The sequence below is a fragment of the Scyliorhinus torazame genome, chromosome 13 (assembly GCF_047496885.1).
Source record: "Scyliorhinus torazame isolate Kashiwa2021f chromosome 13, sScyTor2.1, whole genome shotgun sequence".
In the NCBI taxonomy this organism is placed as follows: domain Eukaryota; kingdom Metazoa; phylum Chordata; class Chondrichthyes; order Carcharhiniformes; family Scyliorhinidae; genus Scyliorhinus; species Scyliorhinus torazame.
This window is the reverse complement of record NC_092719.1, coordinates 6,557,109-6,571,248: the sequence shown is the minus strand read 5'-3', so window position 1 is coordinate 6,571,248 and position 14,140 is coordinate 6,557,109. Positions and strand designations below refer to the sequence as shown.

The 14,140-nt window shown below is 46.7% G+C and overlaps 1 protein-coding gene across 1 annotated transcript in view; it reads right to left on the bottom strand.

Annotated features, from left to right (window-relative positions):
• The window catches only part of ccdc3a (coiled-coil domain containing 3a), a 91,519-nt gene extending 78,611 nt beyond the window's left edge, over nt 1-12,908 (bottom strand). The window contains exons 1-2 of the mRNA XM_072471000.1: nt 12,340-12,908; nt 5,632-5,806 (exon numbers count right to left, since the gene is read on the bottom strand). Coding sequence (XP_072327101.1) covers nt 5,632-5,806; nt 12,340-12,704 — 540 coding nt within the window. The 5' untranslated portion in view covers nt 12,705-12,908. The remainder of the gene's footprint in view (nt 1-5,631; nt 5,807-12,339) is intronic.
• Between the last annotated feature and the right edge of the window lie 1,232 nt (nt 12,909-14,140).

Below are 14,140 nucleotides of genomic sequence, written 5' to 3'. Positions count from 1 at the left end.
CCTAGGCTCTGCTTCTGGAGTTGGAAGGCCTCCAGAGTGAATATTTTGCAACTCAAAGTACTTTTCTCAAAACAGGTCTGGTGGGTTGAATTCCCCAGTGCAGTAACCAAAGCCCAGCGCAATGTGTCCCAGGGGATACAATAGCATTGCCTTGTCACACCTATTGTCACTTTATATCTGTAATACTTTGTCATTGGCTCAAAAATTCTGCCCGCCCCACACAACATGAAACATCATATCAGGATATTAATAAATATTTAAAAATCTTAAATTAAAACTTAATATGATTGTTCAAGCAGAATGCCATAATCCTAAATTGCTGCAACCTCCTTCAGGAGATGTAAGGAATTTCTACAAGGCCACACATATATCCTTCTTTGTTCAAGGGTCAGAGACGTACGACCCCCGTCAGTCACCGTCCCCCGCGCCCCCCCGCCCCCCCCCCCCCCCCCCCCCCCCCCGGCAGAGATTAGTGCGTATCTGTTAATCCCTTTAGCAATGTTTGTTCTCCTTAGATCTGAGTGGATTAGTCACAGGGGCCGTTAATAAAGCTGTTTAAAGGCCATCCTATTCTCATTTTCCCGCCTGCAAACAAAAATATTTGGTCTCTAAACATCCTGATGTGTTGACATCTGGCAAAGCTTTGGTGTCATCATGTCAGTACAGAAATGCGAGGCTGGTCAGGAATGAGCTGTTTATCAGCGTTTGAAGAAACTATCATTGGTGGAAATGTCCTGGGCTCTGTCTCTCGCAGTCCCCGTGATAGTTCAAGTGATTCTGGGCCCACACATCATATCCTTTAACACAGTTTTACGATATATAGTTTCTCTCGTTTTATCTTATTCAGTGCGGCTGTGCACTTCAGTGATTTAATATTTAAAGTTATCTATGTATCAAGACTGATGTAATGTTTAAATGAAGGGCTGAAAGTCAAATTTGCCAGACTGCTTTTAGATCATAGAATTTACAGTGCAGAAGGAGGCCATTCGGCCCACGAGTCTGCACCGGCTCTTGGAAAGAGCACCCTACCCAAGGTCAACACCTCCACCCTATCCTCATAACCCAGTAACCCCACCCAACACTAAGGGCAATTTTGGACACTAAGGGCAATTTATCATGGCCAATCCACCTAACCTGCACATCTTTGGACTGTGGGAGGAAACCGGAGCACCCGGAGGAAACCCACGCAGGCACGGGGAGGATGTGCAGACTCCGCACAGACAGTGACCCAAGCCGGAATCGAACCTGGGACCCTGAAGCTGTGAAGCAATTGTGCTATCCACAAGGCTACCGTGCCCTTTTGAAATGAAGGCACGTCGCTTTGGGAATGCGGGAAGTCCCTGCTGAGGGGGAGGGGAAACCTCATTGCGATGGAGTTTCTGTGGGCTCTGCATTGTGCCACGGAGAACTCTGTGATCAAATCAATAAAACAATCTACAACTTCCTCTTTCCATGTTCAAGCTGATCACTAAAATCTGTTCAGAAACAGATTATATTAGTATTAGAGGGAGATGCTGGCACATTGGTAATGTCACTGGACCTGTAATCCACGAGCCCGGGTTACTGCTCTGGGGAATGTGGGTTCAAATCCCACCTTGGCAGCTGGTGGAATTTAAATTCAATTAATAAATCTGGAATTGAAAGCTAGTGTCAGTAATGGTGACCAGGACAATTATCATTGATTGTTGCTTATCATAGAATTTACAGTGCAGAAGGAGGCCATTCGGCCCATCGAGTCTGCACCGGCTCTTGGAAAGAGCACCCTACCCAAGGTCCACACCTCCACCCTATCCCCATAACCCAGTAACCCCACCCAACACTAAGGGCAATTTTGGACACTAAGGGCAATTTAGCATGGCCAATCCACCTAACCTGCACATCTTTGGACTGTGGGAGGAAACCGGAGCACCCGGAGGAAACCCACGCACACACAGGGAGGACGTGCAGACTCCGCACAGACAGTGACCCAAGCCGGAATCGAACCTGGGACCCTGAAGCTGTGAAGCAATTGTGCTATCTACAATGCTACCGTGCTTAAACCCATCTGATTCACTGATGTCCCTTTCAGGAAGGAAATCTGCCGTCCTTACCTGGTCTGGCCTACGTTTGACTCCTGACCCCAGAGCAAGGTGGTGGCACAGCTCCAGGATCCCAGGTTCGATTCCCGACTTGGGTCACTGTCTGTGCGGAGTCTGCACATCCTCCCCGTGACTGCGTGGGTTTCCTCCGGGTGCTCCGGTTTCCTCCCACAGTCCAAAGATGTGCTGTTAGGTGGATTGGCCATGATACATTGCCCCTTAGTCATAGAATAATGGAATTTACAGTGCAGAAAGAGGCCATTCGGCCCATCGAGTCTGCACTGGCCCTTGAAAAGAGCACCCGACTTACGCCCACACCTCCACCCTATCCATGCTAAATTGCCCTTAGTGTTGGGTGCGGTTACTGGGTTATGGGGATACGGTGGAGGTGTTGACCTTGGGTAGGGTGCTCTTTCCAAGAGCCGGTGCAGACTCGATGGGCCGAATGACCTCCTTCTGCACTGTAAATTCAATGTTTCTATGTTTCTATCCCCGTAACCCAGTAATCCCACCCAAGCCTTTTTGGACACTAAGAGAAATTTATCATCGCCAATCCACCTAACCTGCACATCTTTGGACTGTGGGAGGAAACCGGAGCACCCGGAGGAAACCCACGCACACACGGGGAGGATGCGCAGACTCCGCACAGACAGTGATCCAAGCCGGAATCGAACCCGGGTCCCTGGAGCTGTGAAACCACAGTGCTAACCACTGTGCTACCATGCCGCCCTTAGTGTCCAAGGGTGTGTAGGTTAGATGGGGTTACGGGGTTTTGGGGATAGGACGGAGAATTGTCCTTGGTAGGGTGTTCTTTCAGAGGGCGGGTGCAGACTCGATCAGCCGAATGGCCTCCTTCTGCACTGTAGGGATTCTATGATTCCATGAAATGGCCACTAAGCTCAACTGCAATTTAGGCCTTGCCAGCAATGCCCATGTCCGATTAAAGAATAAATTAGTGAATAAATTATAAACCACAACTTTAAAGCCTTAATTCAGTGTCAGTGATTAGATTCCAAAGAAAAGTGTTTTTGAATGACAGGTACTTCATCCGAGATGAAAATATTGCTTCTAAGTAAATAATTTAATCTTACTCTGCCTAGCCTAATAATAAGCATGCAGAAGGACTTTCTTAGTTACAGGTACAAAACTGGCAACCTTGGGACTGAGGCCACGCCAGATTTGGGGTTTTGGCACTTCTGGGTCAGGTGCTTCGGGCAAACGTCTCTTTGGGTCCATGCTGGTCAGGTGAGGTCAAGGGTTGTTTGGAAAGTGGAATAGACCTGAGAGCAAGTGGCAAAGGGGATAATAAGTCTGGCACCATGCAGTGCTTCGCTGAATTGTCCAGGTGAGTCCATCATAATTCAATAAAATATTAGAAGAAAATGATACATGGCACATCCTAAAATATTCCTCTGTGTTACACTTAACATTTTGGGAATCTTGGGATCATGAAAAGTCGCAATATAAATGCAAGCTCTTTCTTTCTTAAATTTACCTATAAATGTCCCAGGACTACATGTTTTATATTAGAATTCCTAGAATTATGTTCACTTATTCTTGCTAGAAGCTACAAATATTCAATCCAGGGATGGCAGGCAAAAGGAACATGTTCAGGTTTTGCACCTGTTTTGAATTAAACAAAAGCATGCGGGACAATAGATCCTTGATGCATTCTCCATGGTAACGCCTCAATCAGTCAGAGTTCACTTGCCAACCAATCAGCACCCTTTTCTCATGCAGCATAAATTGATACTCCCTTTGAAATTTGGTATTCTTGCATCTGTCCTGATGAATACTAGACAAAAACCTTTGATGGTGTGTCTCTTTTCTCAGCAATACTCAACTTCTTTACTATCAAGTGCCTAAGTCATGGACAGATACAAAGCAGCCATCCACTTCTGCTGCAGTGACTTTGTCCACTATCCTACCTCCTGCCCACAACTATACTTCCCAGAAGTGTATCCCTCCAACTGCCTGTCACTCTCTGGTTTCTTTTCATTTACCAGCTCTTCCCTCTCTCAACCTTTCCATGCTGCAGTGAGTTAAAGGAGGAAGAGAAAGCATTATGTCAAGAAACAGGAAATTGAGAATGTGGTGATTGTCCCTTTAAGGGCAACACAGCAGAGTAAGGGTCACCTGGCTTGGGTGGCCAATCAGGACTCAGAGTGGGGAATCACCCCCCCCCCCTCCCCCAGGGGGTGGAGTCATCTGAGGCAAAGACACATTTTGGGAGCTCGCTGCAGCCATATGACTACTGTGCAATTCTTGTTAACAATTCCTTTTTGCGTTCACCAATGGAGTCTCTGAAAGTGCATCTTTAGAGAGAGGTAAACTAAAGAGTAAGAAAAGGGGGAAAACGTGAAAAAAAATTAAAGTGAAAAGAAGCAATGGCGTTCAAGAATGGAAAGAAATGGCAAGACGGAGCGATACGCAGGTACAGAGAGATCCATATCCAGCGAACAAATTCCTAATTTTATATATTTTCAGCTACGCTGCTTCCCAAGAAATGGAGGAAACAGAAGAACGAAGAGAAGGATAAACCTTTTCAGGACAGAGACAGGGAAGGGTGGGGAGGAGGGGCCCAAGGGGGAAGCGGAGAGCTCACTTGATGATCCCAAAAACGTTGTGATGGAAAGAGACAGCCAACCAGATCTTGGGGCATTGGTGAGGAGAAAAAAACAGGAACATATATGATTCTGCTTGGGGTAAAGCTTAGAGTGAGCGGTGTCTGTCCCTTTGAGCAGTGTGTGGGAAAAGAGGAGGTAAACCCTCGCGGGGACAGAACCCTACGAAGAGGGGTATCTTATTGAAGAAGTGAAGGGGGGAGGGGAGCGGTGGGGAGAGAACTTGTTAAAAGGAGAAGCAAAAGAGAGGTGAGGAGGTCAGGGGGAATGGTGTGAGAAGAAAGGGAGAAAGAAAAGCTGTCGGAATAAGGGAAGGACCCCTCACTCGCCCGGGTATGGGACAGAAAGGCTAACTGTGCAGCTTGGAACACCCATACGAATAATGATCATCAAATCCATTTTTCCAGTACCTTTGACATACAAGACATCCCAAGACAATTTACAAAATATATTCAGAGTAATAGAACACAGTTGCTCATTCATAGTTGAGAATGGCCATGGGAGATCCATTAAGAAGTTATTATATTTTATTGCAATTAAAAATCACTGTTACTGATGGAAATTCCTGCAATTCGTTGAGGAGGCACAATTTTGGTAAACAAGATACTTGTCTCGTAACTGAAGTCAAATTACCTGCAGCTCAATGAAATAACTCGGAATGGGAGAGAGAAAAGAATGTCGTATTGAACCAATTTATTTTTTGTACTCCTAAATTATGTCCTGTTTTGAACTACTAAAAATACTTTGCCATTCAATCAAGACGGCTGCATTTCCAATAAAATACATAAGCATCATTAGATTTGTAGCTGAGAATTTTAAAATAGGACCATATGAATATTTGGCTTTCAACCAATAAAAGTTTTATTTTACTACCAAAATCCACCGTGTGTAAAAGCTCGACGAAGATGGCCAGCAGGTGGCAGCCTTACCCTGTGATCCTCTTGGATTTCCCAGTCAATGGTGTAAGTTTGGAGATGTTGCCCCTGAGTGCAGTTAGAGAACTGGAAGAGGCTGGAAAACATCTTCATGTTCTCAGTTGTGTCTGGAAAAATAGCATCCTGAAAATTAACTCCATGAGGAATTATGTTATAATTGTCATCCATCCTGCAAAAAATACAAAACAGCAATCTATCAGCATTAGTATTATAATAGCTTGTGATCTCCATTAATATCCCAGAATTATTCTGATGGCAATGCATGCTGCACAGAACCACAGAAGGAGGCATTTCAACCTATCGTGTCTGCACTTATGACTTACTGCCATTCCCCTGCCTTTTCCCCGTCCTTTACGAGCGGGAACAGGTGTCTCCCCGGCTACTCTATCCAGCTCCCTCATGATTTTAAAAGTCTCTATCTAATCTCCTCTTAACCTTCTTCGCTCCAAGGAGAACAGTCCCAACCTCTCCAATCTATCCTCCTCACTGAAGTTTCTCAACCCTGGAACCATTCTTGTGAACCTCTTCTGCTCTCTCTCCAATGTGCTCACATCCTTCCTATACTGTGGTGCCCAGAACTGAGAACACATTCCAGCTGAGGTCTAACTAGCATCTTGTATAAGTTCAGCATAACCTCCTTGCTAGCGTACTCAATGCCCTTAAAGCCTGATATACTATCTGCTTTGTTAACAGCTCTCGCCTCCTGTCCTGCCACATTTAATGATCTATGCATATGTTTACTCCTGTGAGGAAATGGTAAAGCAACAAAGGGTATTTCAGAATATAAGTCGGGGGATAAAATAGACACTGCCTTCATGCAAGATTATTGTATAATAACAACTTGCATTTATATAGCACCATTAATATCGCAAATTGTCCCTGGGTGGTTCACGGCAGTGTAATCAAAAGGAACAGAAACGTAAAAAGTTCCTTTGATTCCCCCCTCAATAAAGGAAGAGCCAAATTAAAATCCCATATCCAAAGCAGAGCCAGTGCTGCTGCCAGAATGCCAATCCACTGAAAAAAAACAATGACAAATTCATTGCCATTCATTCTTTTGTGAAGTTAAACTAATTTAACTAATAATAGGGGCTGTTTAGCACAGGGCTAAATCGCTGGCTTTGAAAGCAGACCAAGGCAGGCCAGCAGCACGGTTCAATTCCCGTAACAGCCTCCCCGAACAGGCGCCGGAATGTGGCGACTAGGGGCTTTTCACAGTAACTTCATTTGAAGCCTACTTGTGACAATAAGCGTTTTCATTTCATTCATTTAAAACATGGTTCATCATTTTACGTTTGTTGTTTTATTTTCTAAGTTGCAGAATTGTTGAAAAATGTTGACGAAAGGGATTGACTACCATCTATTCATGAATGTAAACTTTTATATACTGTGGTAATTGATTTGGAAGAGGGACTTGAGAAATTCCACCAATACAACCATTTAGTGATTGGAACCGTCACAACCACTGCAAGCAGTTCATCACCGAAACAGACTGGGAAACATTGATGTGGTGGTGGTGTGTTCCAGATGCACTTTCAAATGCATGCCGTTGTCCGGCACTATCAATACTGAGACTCCAACCTTCCCTCCATCACATGGATGACCGGGAGTCGCTCCCACTCGTGCTGTCTGCCATTGGTATGTATTTCGAAGGATTCGATGTTCAACCTGTTTGGCCACGTTAGGAACACACGTTTCTTGCGACTCAAACCTGGAGCTTCTTTTTTTATAATAATAATAATATTTATTATTGTCACAAGTAGGCTTACATTGACACTGCAATGAAGTTACAGTGAAAAGCCCCTCGTCGCCACACTCCGGCGCCTGTTCGGGTACACAGAGGGAGAATTCAGAATGTCCAATTCACCTAACAGCACGTCTTTCGGGACTTGTGGGAGGAAACCGGAGCACCCGGAGGAAACCCAGACAGACACGGAGAGAACGTGCAGATTCCGCACAGACAGTGACCCATGCCAGGAATCGAACCCGGGTCCCTGACGCTGTGAAGCAACAGTGCTAACCACTGTGTTACCATGCCGCTACAGTGCTCTGACTCATACGCAGGGACACGATCCACTGCCTCAAGATCTTCCATAATATTGAGGCAGCAATTGAAAAACATGAATAATGACAGAAAAGCCAGTGGACAAATTCTATTGATGAAAAGTTTACGAACAGGAAGTGCATGCCTTACAAGATTTTTAATGACATATAGGTTTTTCCACAGATTTATCGCCTAATATTCTTTGCTGATCTTATAATTTATATTTATATGATACTGTAAGCATTTAGATCCTGATACTATCTTATTATCTTTCATCTGAATTGTACTTCCATCTGTACTGCACCTGTTACTCATGAGGGGAATGAAAGTTAAATATTTTAGCCGAATTGTTACAGCACTGGACAGAGAACATCAGAGTTCAAATCCACCATGAAAAACTGGGAAACTGAATTCTACAAATCTGGGCATCTGTAGTCTAAGATCAAAAAGTAACTTTGAAACCTGTTGGATTATCACAAAAACCCAAGGGCTTCATTGGTGTGTGTGTGAGTCGAAGGTAAAGGTGTCACACGGCACCAGGTAGGCAGGTTTATTTACTCCACTCACAATGCTACAATTACGCTACTCCTCGCCCCGAAGCATTTATATCCATCACCAATAGTCTGTCCTGGTCCACTCAAGTTGATGCAACAGTCAAGAAAGTCCAACAACGTCTCTACTTCCTACGGAAGCTAAAGAAATTCGGCATGTCTGCATCAACTCTCACAAATTTCTACAGATGTGCACTAGAGAGCATCCTATCCGGCTGCATCACAGCTTGGTATGGCAACTGCTCGGCCCAAGATCGCAAGAAACTGCAGAGTGTGGTGAACTCAGCCCAACGCATCACACAAGCTTGCCACCCTCCCATTGATTCTGCCTACACCTCCCGCTGCCTCAGGACGGCAGACAGCATTGTCAGAGACCCCTCCCACCCAGTCATTGCCTTCTTCCAGACCCTTCCATCAGGCAGAAGGTACAGAAGTCTGAAGACCCGCACATCCAGACATAGGAACAGCTTCTTCCCCACAGCTACCAGACTCCTCAACGACTCTCCCTTCGACTGATCTGTTCCTTGCAAGAACACTATTCACGGTGCCCTATGCTGCTCGTGTTTGGCCTTGTTCCGCACTGTAACCAATCACTATTTGTTGATGCACCACTGTCGATGTTCTCTGTTGATTATTCTTTTGTCTACTATATACGCACTGTGTACGTTCCCTTGCCGCAGAAAAATACTTTTCAGTGTACTTCGGTACATGTGGCAATAAATATCAATCAATCAATCAATATCCTGTGAGGTTCCTCCCAGTTAGGAGGAGGGGATATGCCGCCCCCTGCTCTGCCCCCAATCACCTGGGGCATTTGTACTCCAAGGTGTAGGAGGGGAACTGTATACAATGTAGGGTTAGACCCCTGAGGGGGTCCTAACAGTGTCCTTCGGGAGAGGGAGCCTACTGTCTTCACCGGGTCTCATCGCTATGTGCTTCCCTCATACCTTCATAGTTAGTACTCTATGGCCAAGAAGAAATACAGGCAATCAAGCAAAAGAGGAATAAAGGTACATAGTACATGCAAAGAGGCTACAAACCAAAGGCTAATGAACGGCTGGCAATGAATGAGTTTAAGGATGTAATTCGATCCTGCAGATCCACCAAATATTTTGGTGTTGCTTTTGGCAGCTCAGGTTGCCATCCCAGGCTTTTGAGTGAATTGCTGCTCTATAACTCATCTCTCGCCATCTACTATCTTATCTGGCATCCTGGATTCAGGATGGGAGACGTGATAGATTACATGCTGTCTCCTCGGCTGCTCCTGAATGTCAGTGTTTATTTTTAATCAGAATAACCACCAGCAGGCTTCCACAGAGCCAAGTCTACCCGTCCCATTTAGACATGGCACATGACTACCCCAAATGCCCCAGTAATGAGACAATCAGGAATCAGAAATTCCCACAGAAAATATAAGGCAGTTCATTTTAAGTAGAAAAGACATATGCTATCTATTTGATTATAAACATCTAAAAGAAGTAAAATATTGACCAAAATACAAAGACTTGAACTAGATCGGCAAATTTTACAAGTTCCTATCATATGGCCCACTTTATTTATGCAGGTTTTGACATTTGTTCAATAACACTTTTCATGGAATCATAGAATCACTACATGCAGGAGGAGGCCATTCGGCCCATCAAGTCTGCACCGACCTTCTGAAAGAACACCCTACCTATCCCGGTAACCCAGTAACCCCACCTAACCTTTTGGACACTTAAGGGGCAATTTAGCATGGCCAATCCACCTAACCTGCGCATCTTTGGACTGTGGGAGGAAACCGGAGCACCCGGAGGAAACCCACACAGACACGGGGAGAACGTGCAGACTCCGCACAGTCACCCACGGCTGGAATTGAACCCTGGACCCTGGAGCTGTGAGGCAGCAGTGCTAACCACTGTGCAACCCACCATGTCGCCCATACTTATAATAATATTAGCAACAGTTTGTAAATCTAACAGTACTTCATTCAGGAAAACTGCTTTCTGGAGTAAATTATGAATATAGGGGGCGATTTTCCAAAATGGAGCCCAAGTGTTCGCGCTGTTGTGAACACCGACGTGTTTCACGACGGCACGATGCAGGCACGGGGACGACCGATTCTGTCCCCCCACAGGGGGCCAGCATGGCGCTGGAGCAGTTCACGTCGCCCCAGCCTCCCTCCCCGGCGCCAAATGGGCGCCGCGCCAACCTGCGCATGCGCGGGGGATTTCTTCAGCGCGCTGGCCCCGACTCAACATGGCGTGGGGGTTCAGGGGCCGGCCGCGCAGGAAAGTAGGCTCGGGGGGGGGGGGGCGGCCTGCTGATCGGTGGGCCCCGATCGTGGGCCAGACCCCATCTGAGGCCCCACCCTGGTGAAGGATCGCTTTTCCCCGCCCCACAGGCCCCCCCCCCCCCCCCCGGCCCTTCGCGAAGAGTTCCCGCCATCAGCGACCAGGGGTGAACGGCGCCGGCGGGACTCTGTCGTATCCGCACAGCCGCTCGGCCCATCCGGGAGGCCCCGCCCATTCCAGCAGCCCACGGCCGGCGCCCCTTCAACCGCGCCAGCGTAAATGGCACCTATTAACCGCACCTCGGAGAATCGCGCGCCGGCGTCGGCCGTCGTGGGGCGGTTGCGCCGATTCTCCAGCCTGGCGCAGGGCTCGGAGAATCGCCCCCATAATGTTTACAAAATCTATGGGTACAAAACTATATGGGGGGTAGCATGCAGAGAGTGATGGGGAACGGTTGTCAGGCTGCAGGGATAAGCAATGTGTTCTCACATGGGATTGGTGTTAAGTCATCTGCTGCTCTACTGGATATGTTTTAACGCCCTTCCGTATAAAGCCATAGTTTCAAAGTTTGCCGATGGCATGATACTTGCAATTATAGTAAACAATGAGTAGGACAATAACAAGCTTTAAGAGGACAAAGCCTAATAAACTGGGCAGACACGTGACGGATACTCTGTGATAGTAACAATAAGGATAGGAAATATAAACTAGAGGGTACAATGTTAAAGAGATTGCAGGAACACAGAGACCAGTGGGTGGCTCTACACAAAGCTATAAATGCAGCTGGACAAGTTGAGAGGCCTGTTAGAAAATATGGGATCCTGAGCTTATCGAAGAAAATGCCAAAGCAGTGGTGGAAGCAGATTCAATAGTAACTTTCAAAAGAGACTTGGTCTGTTACTTGAAGGAGAAAAATCCATGGGGCTTTGGGGAAAGGACAGGGGAGATCTATATCAAAGAGGTAGCATAGATATGATGGGCTGAATGGCCTCCTCTGCTGTATGGTTCTATGAAGAGTCTCCCAAAAGGCTAGTAGGTGATCTGTTGAGCAGATTTTTTTTTTTGGGGGGGTGGGGGATGGGAGGCTGGCATGGTAACCACCCGAGGATATTTTAACACTGATATCTGTGCGCAGTGATTACATTTTCACTAAAAGGGGAGAGGGTCTGAAATCAAAACAGTAAATTCTGGAAGACACAACTGGTCAGTTAGCCTCTGTTGCGAGAAAAGATAAGTTCCCCCTTGAACCCATCAACTGAACTCAAAACCACAAACCAGGTGAACCTTTGAAATAAAATGAAGACATTGCAGAATGGTTAGCACTGTTGCTTCACAGCGCCAGGGACCCGGGTTCGATACCCGGCTTGGGTCACTGTCTGTGCGGAGTCTGCACCTTCTCCCCGTGTCTGCGTGGGTTTCCTCCGGGTGCTCAGGCTTCCTCCCACAAGTCCCGAAAGACGTGCTGTTAGGTGAATTGGACATTCTGAATTCTTCCTCTGTGTACCCCAACAGGCGGCGGAATATGGCGACTAGGGGCTTTTCACAGTAACTTCATTGCTGTGTTAATGTAAGCCTATTTGTGACACTAATAAAAAATAATATTGTTATAAGCTTTTAAAAAAGGAGGGCAGGACACATCGGACTATCACAATCTCATATTATTAACATGTTTTTATATATATATCTACTCAATCATGTCTGATACAGGATTGAAGGATGTGAACCTTAGCTGCACCGTTTGCAGTCACTATTTGTTTTTTAAATACTTCAGTTTCAGGCCAGTAAGGTGTGTGTCGCTGCTGGTTACTGCGCCGCCGCTTGCTTGTCCTTTTACCTGAGAAAGAAGAAGTAGCTGTTGTTCTCCATGACGGTGTGGGACTGACAGGAGAAGTAGCCCAGGCCAGTGAGGTTTAGCCGGGATCCGCCGGGTACCTCCAGCATGCTGCCCCACGCCTGGTCACACAGCATCTCAATCTCCGCCGTGTAGAAGAGGCTGCTCTCGTACTGCCAGGGTAGGTAGTTGTACACGCTGTACATGTCCTGGTGGATGGCCAGCACCCTGGCGTAGACTATGATCTCCGCCAGCTCCGCCCTGCAGCCCTCGCTCATGGGTCTCCAGTCGGCGGGGAACTGACAGCTCAGAGCTGGGGCCAGCCTATAACCTGTGACAATCAGGATGATCGCAGGTATGAAGGTCATGCTGCGCAGAGAATTGCAACTTTGGAGCCAAAGTTAGTTTCCCCCTCCCCTCCCCCTTAACTTTTATGCCTGTTTTCTAACTTTTTTTCCCCCTCCCTTCCTCGGGACGATTAAATGAATTGCCAGCGCGAGGAAACAGATCCCAGAGTTTGCCCAGTTCTGGGATCCAGCAAAGTTATCAACAAACTTCCACTCCCAGCGAGTTGGTTGTGGACAAAATAAAACTTGAATGAAGTGGGGGGGAGCCAATTGTATCTTAGTCAGTCTCAACCAATCAGCTCCCCTGTGTGGATGTGAGCCAATCACAGTTTCCCCCTGAAAGAACCAATCGGGGGGTCTGTCGAAAGTTTTAACCCTTTCCCCACCAATAAGCACCCCCATTTTTGTTTTAGACACTTTTTTAAAAAAGGGGGAGGCCATTGTCAGCTGAGAAAGTGGCTGTCAGGAAATGTTGCCTGGTTGTGTGAACAGGAGGCGGGTCAGCAATGAGGTGCTCACATCATCATTCGGTTTGTTTCAAATCAGCTCAAAAGTTCAACACCAAAGAGTGACATTTTTTTGTGCTGCCCTAACTTGGACCTAAATTTTTTGAGAAGGGGATCAAACTGCTCCTAAATTCCTGGATCGTGGACCTAAATTACGTTTCTCTCGTTGTTTTACAAGCAAACACACGCGTCTGCCTCTCAGTCACATGGAAGCTCAGTGAGAGTTTGTCAAAGGTGAAACATGTTTGTTTTACAGTGGCTGTAAAGCACTTTATTATTTATGAATCTTACATATCTTACACATGGGGAGTCACAGTGGTTACCACTGCTGCCTCTCGGCACCAGGGACCCGGGTTCAATTCCAGTCTCGTGTGACTGTGCAGAGTTTGCACGTTCTCCCCGTGTGTGCGTGGGTTTCCTCCGGGTGCTCCGGTTTCCTCCCACAGTCCAAAGGTGTGCAGGTTAGGTGGATTGGCCATGATAAATTGCCCCTTCGTGTCCAGGGAAATGAGAGTTTGGTGAGGTTATTGGGATGAGGGGGGGAGTGGGCTGGGTAGGATGCTCTTTCAGAGGGTTGGTGGGGACTCAATGGGCCGAATGGCCTCCTGGACTGCAGAGATTCTATGGTTCCATATATTTATCTGCAATTGACCTGAGATTGAAGTAAAGTCTGACATGTATAGGAACATAGGATTTAGGAGCCCGAAGACAGCAATTCAGGCCTCGAGCCCGCTCCGCCGCTCAGTCAGATCATGGCTGATCTCTTCCTGGTCTCAAATCCACCTCCCCACCTGCTCCCCATATCCAAACCATTGAATGACTGAGATTCCACCGCACTATGGGGCAGCAAGTTCCACACTTCACCGCTCTCTGCGAGAAGTAGTTCCTCCTCATCTCAGTTCTAAATCTACCGCCTCTCAACCTATATCCATGAACTCTCATTCTAGATTG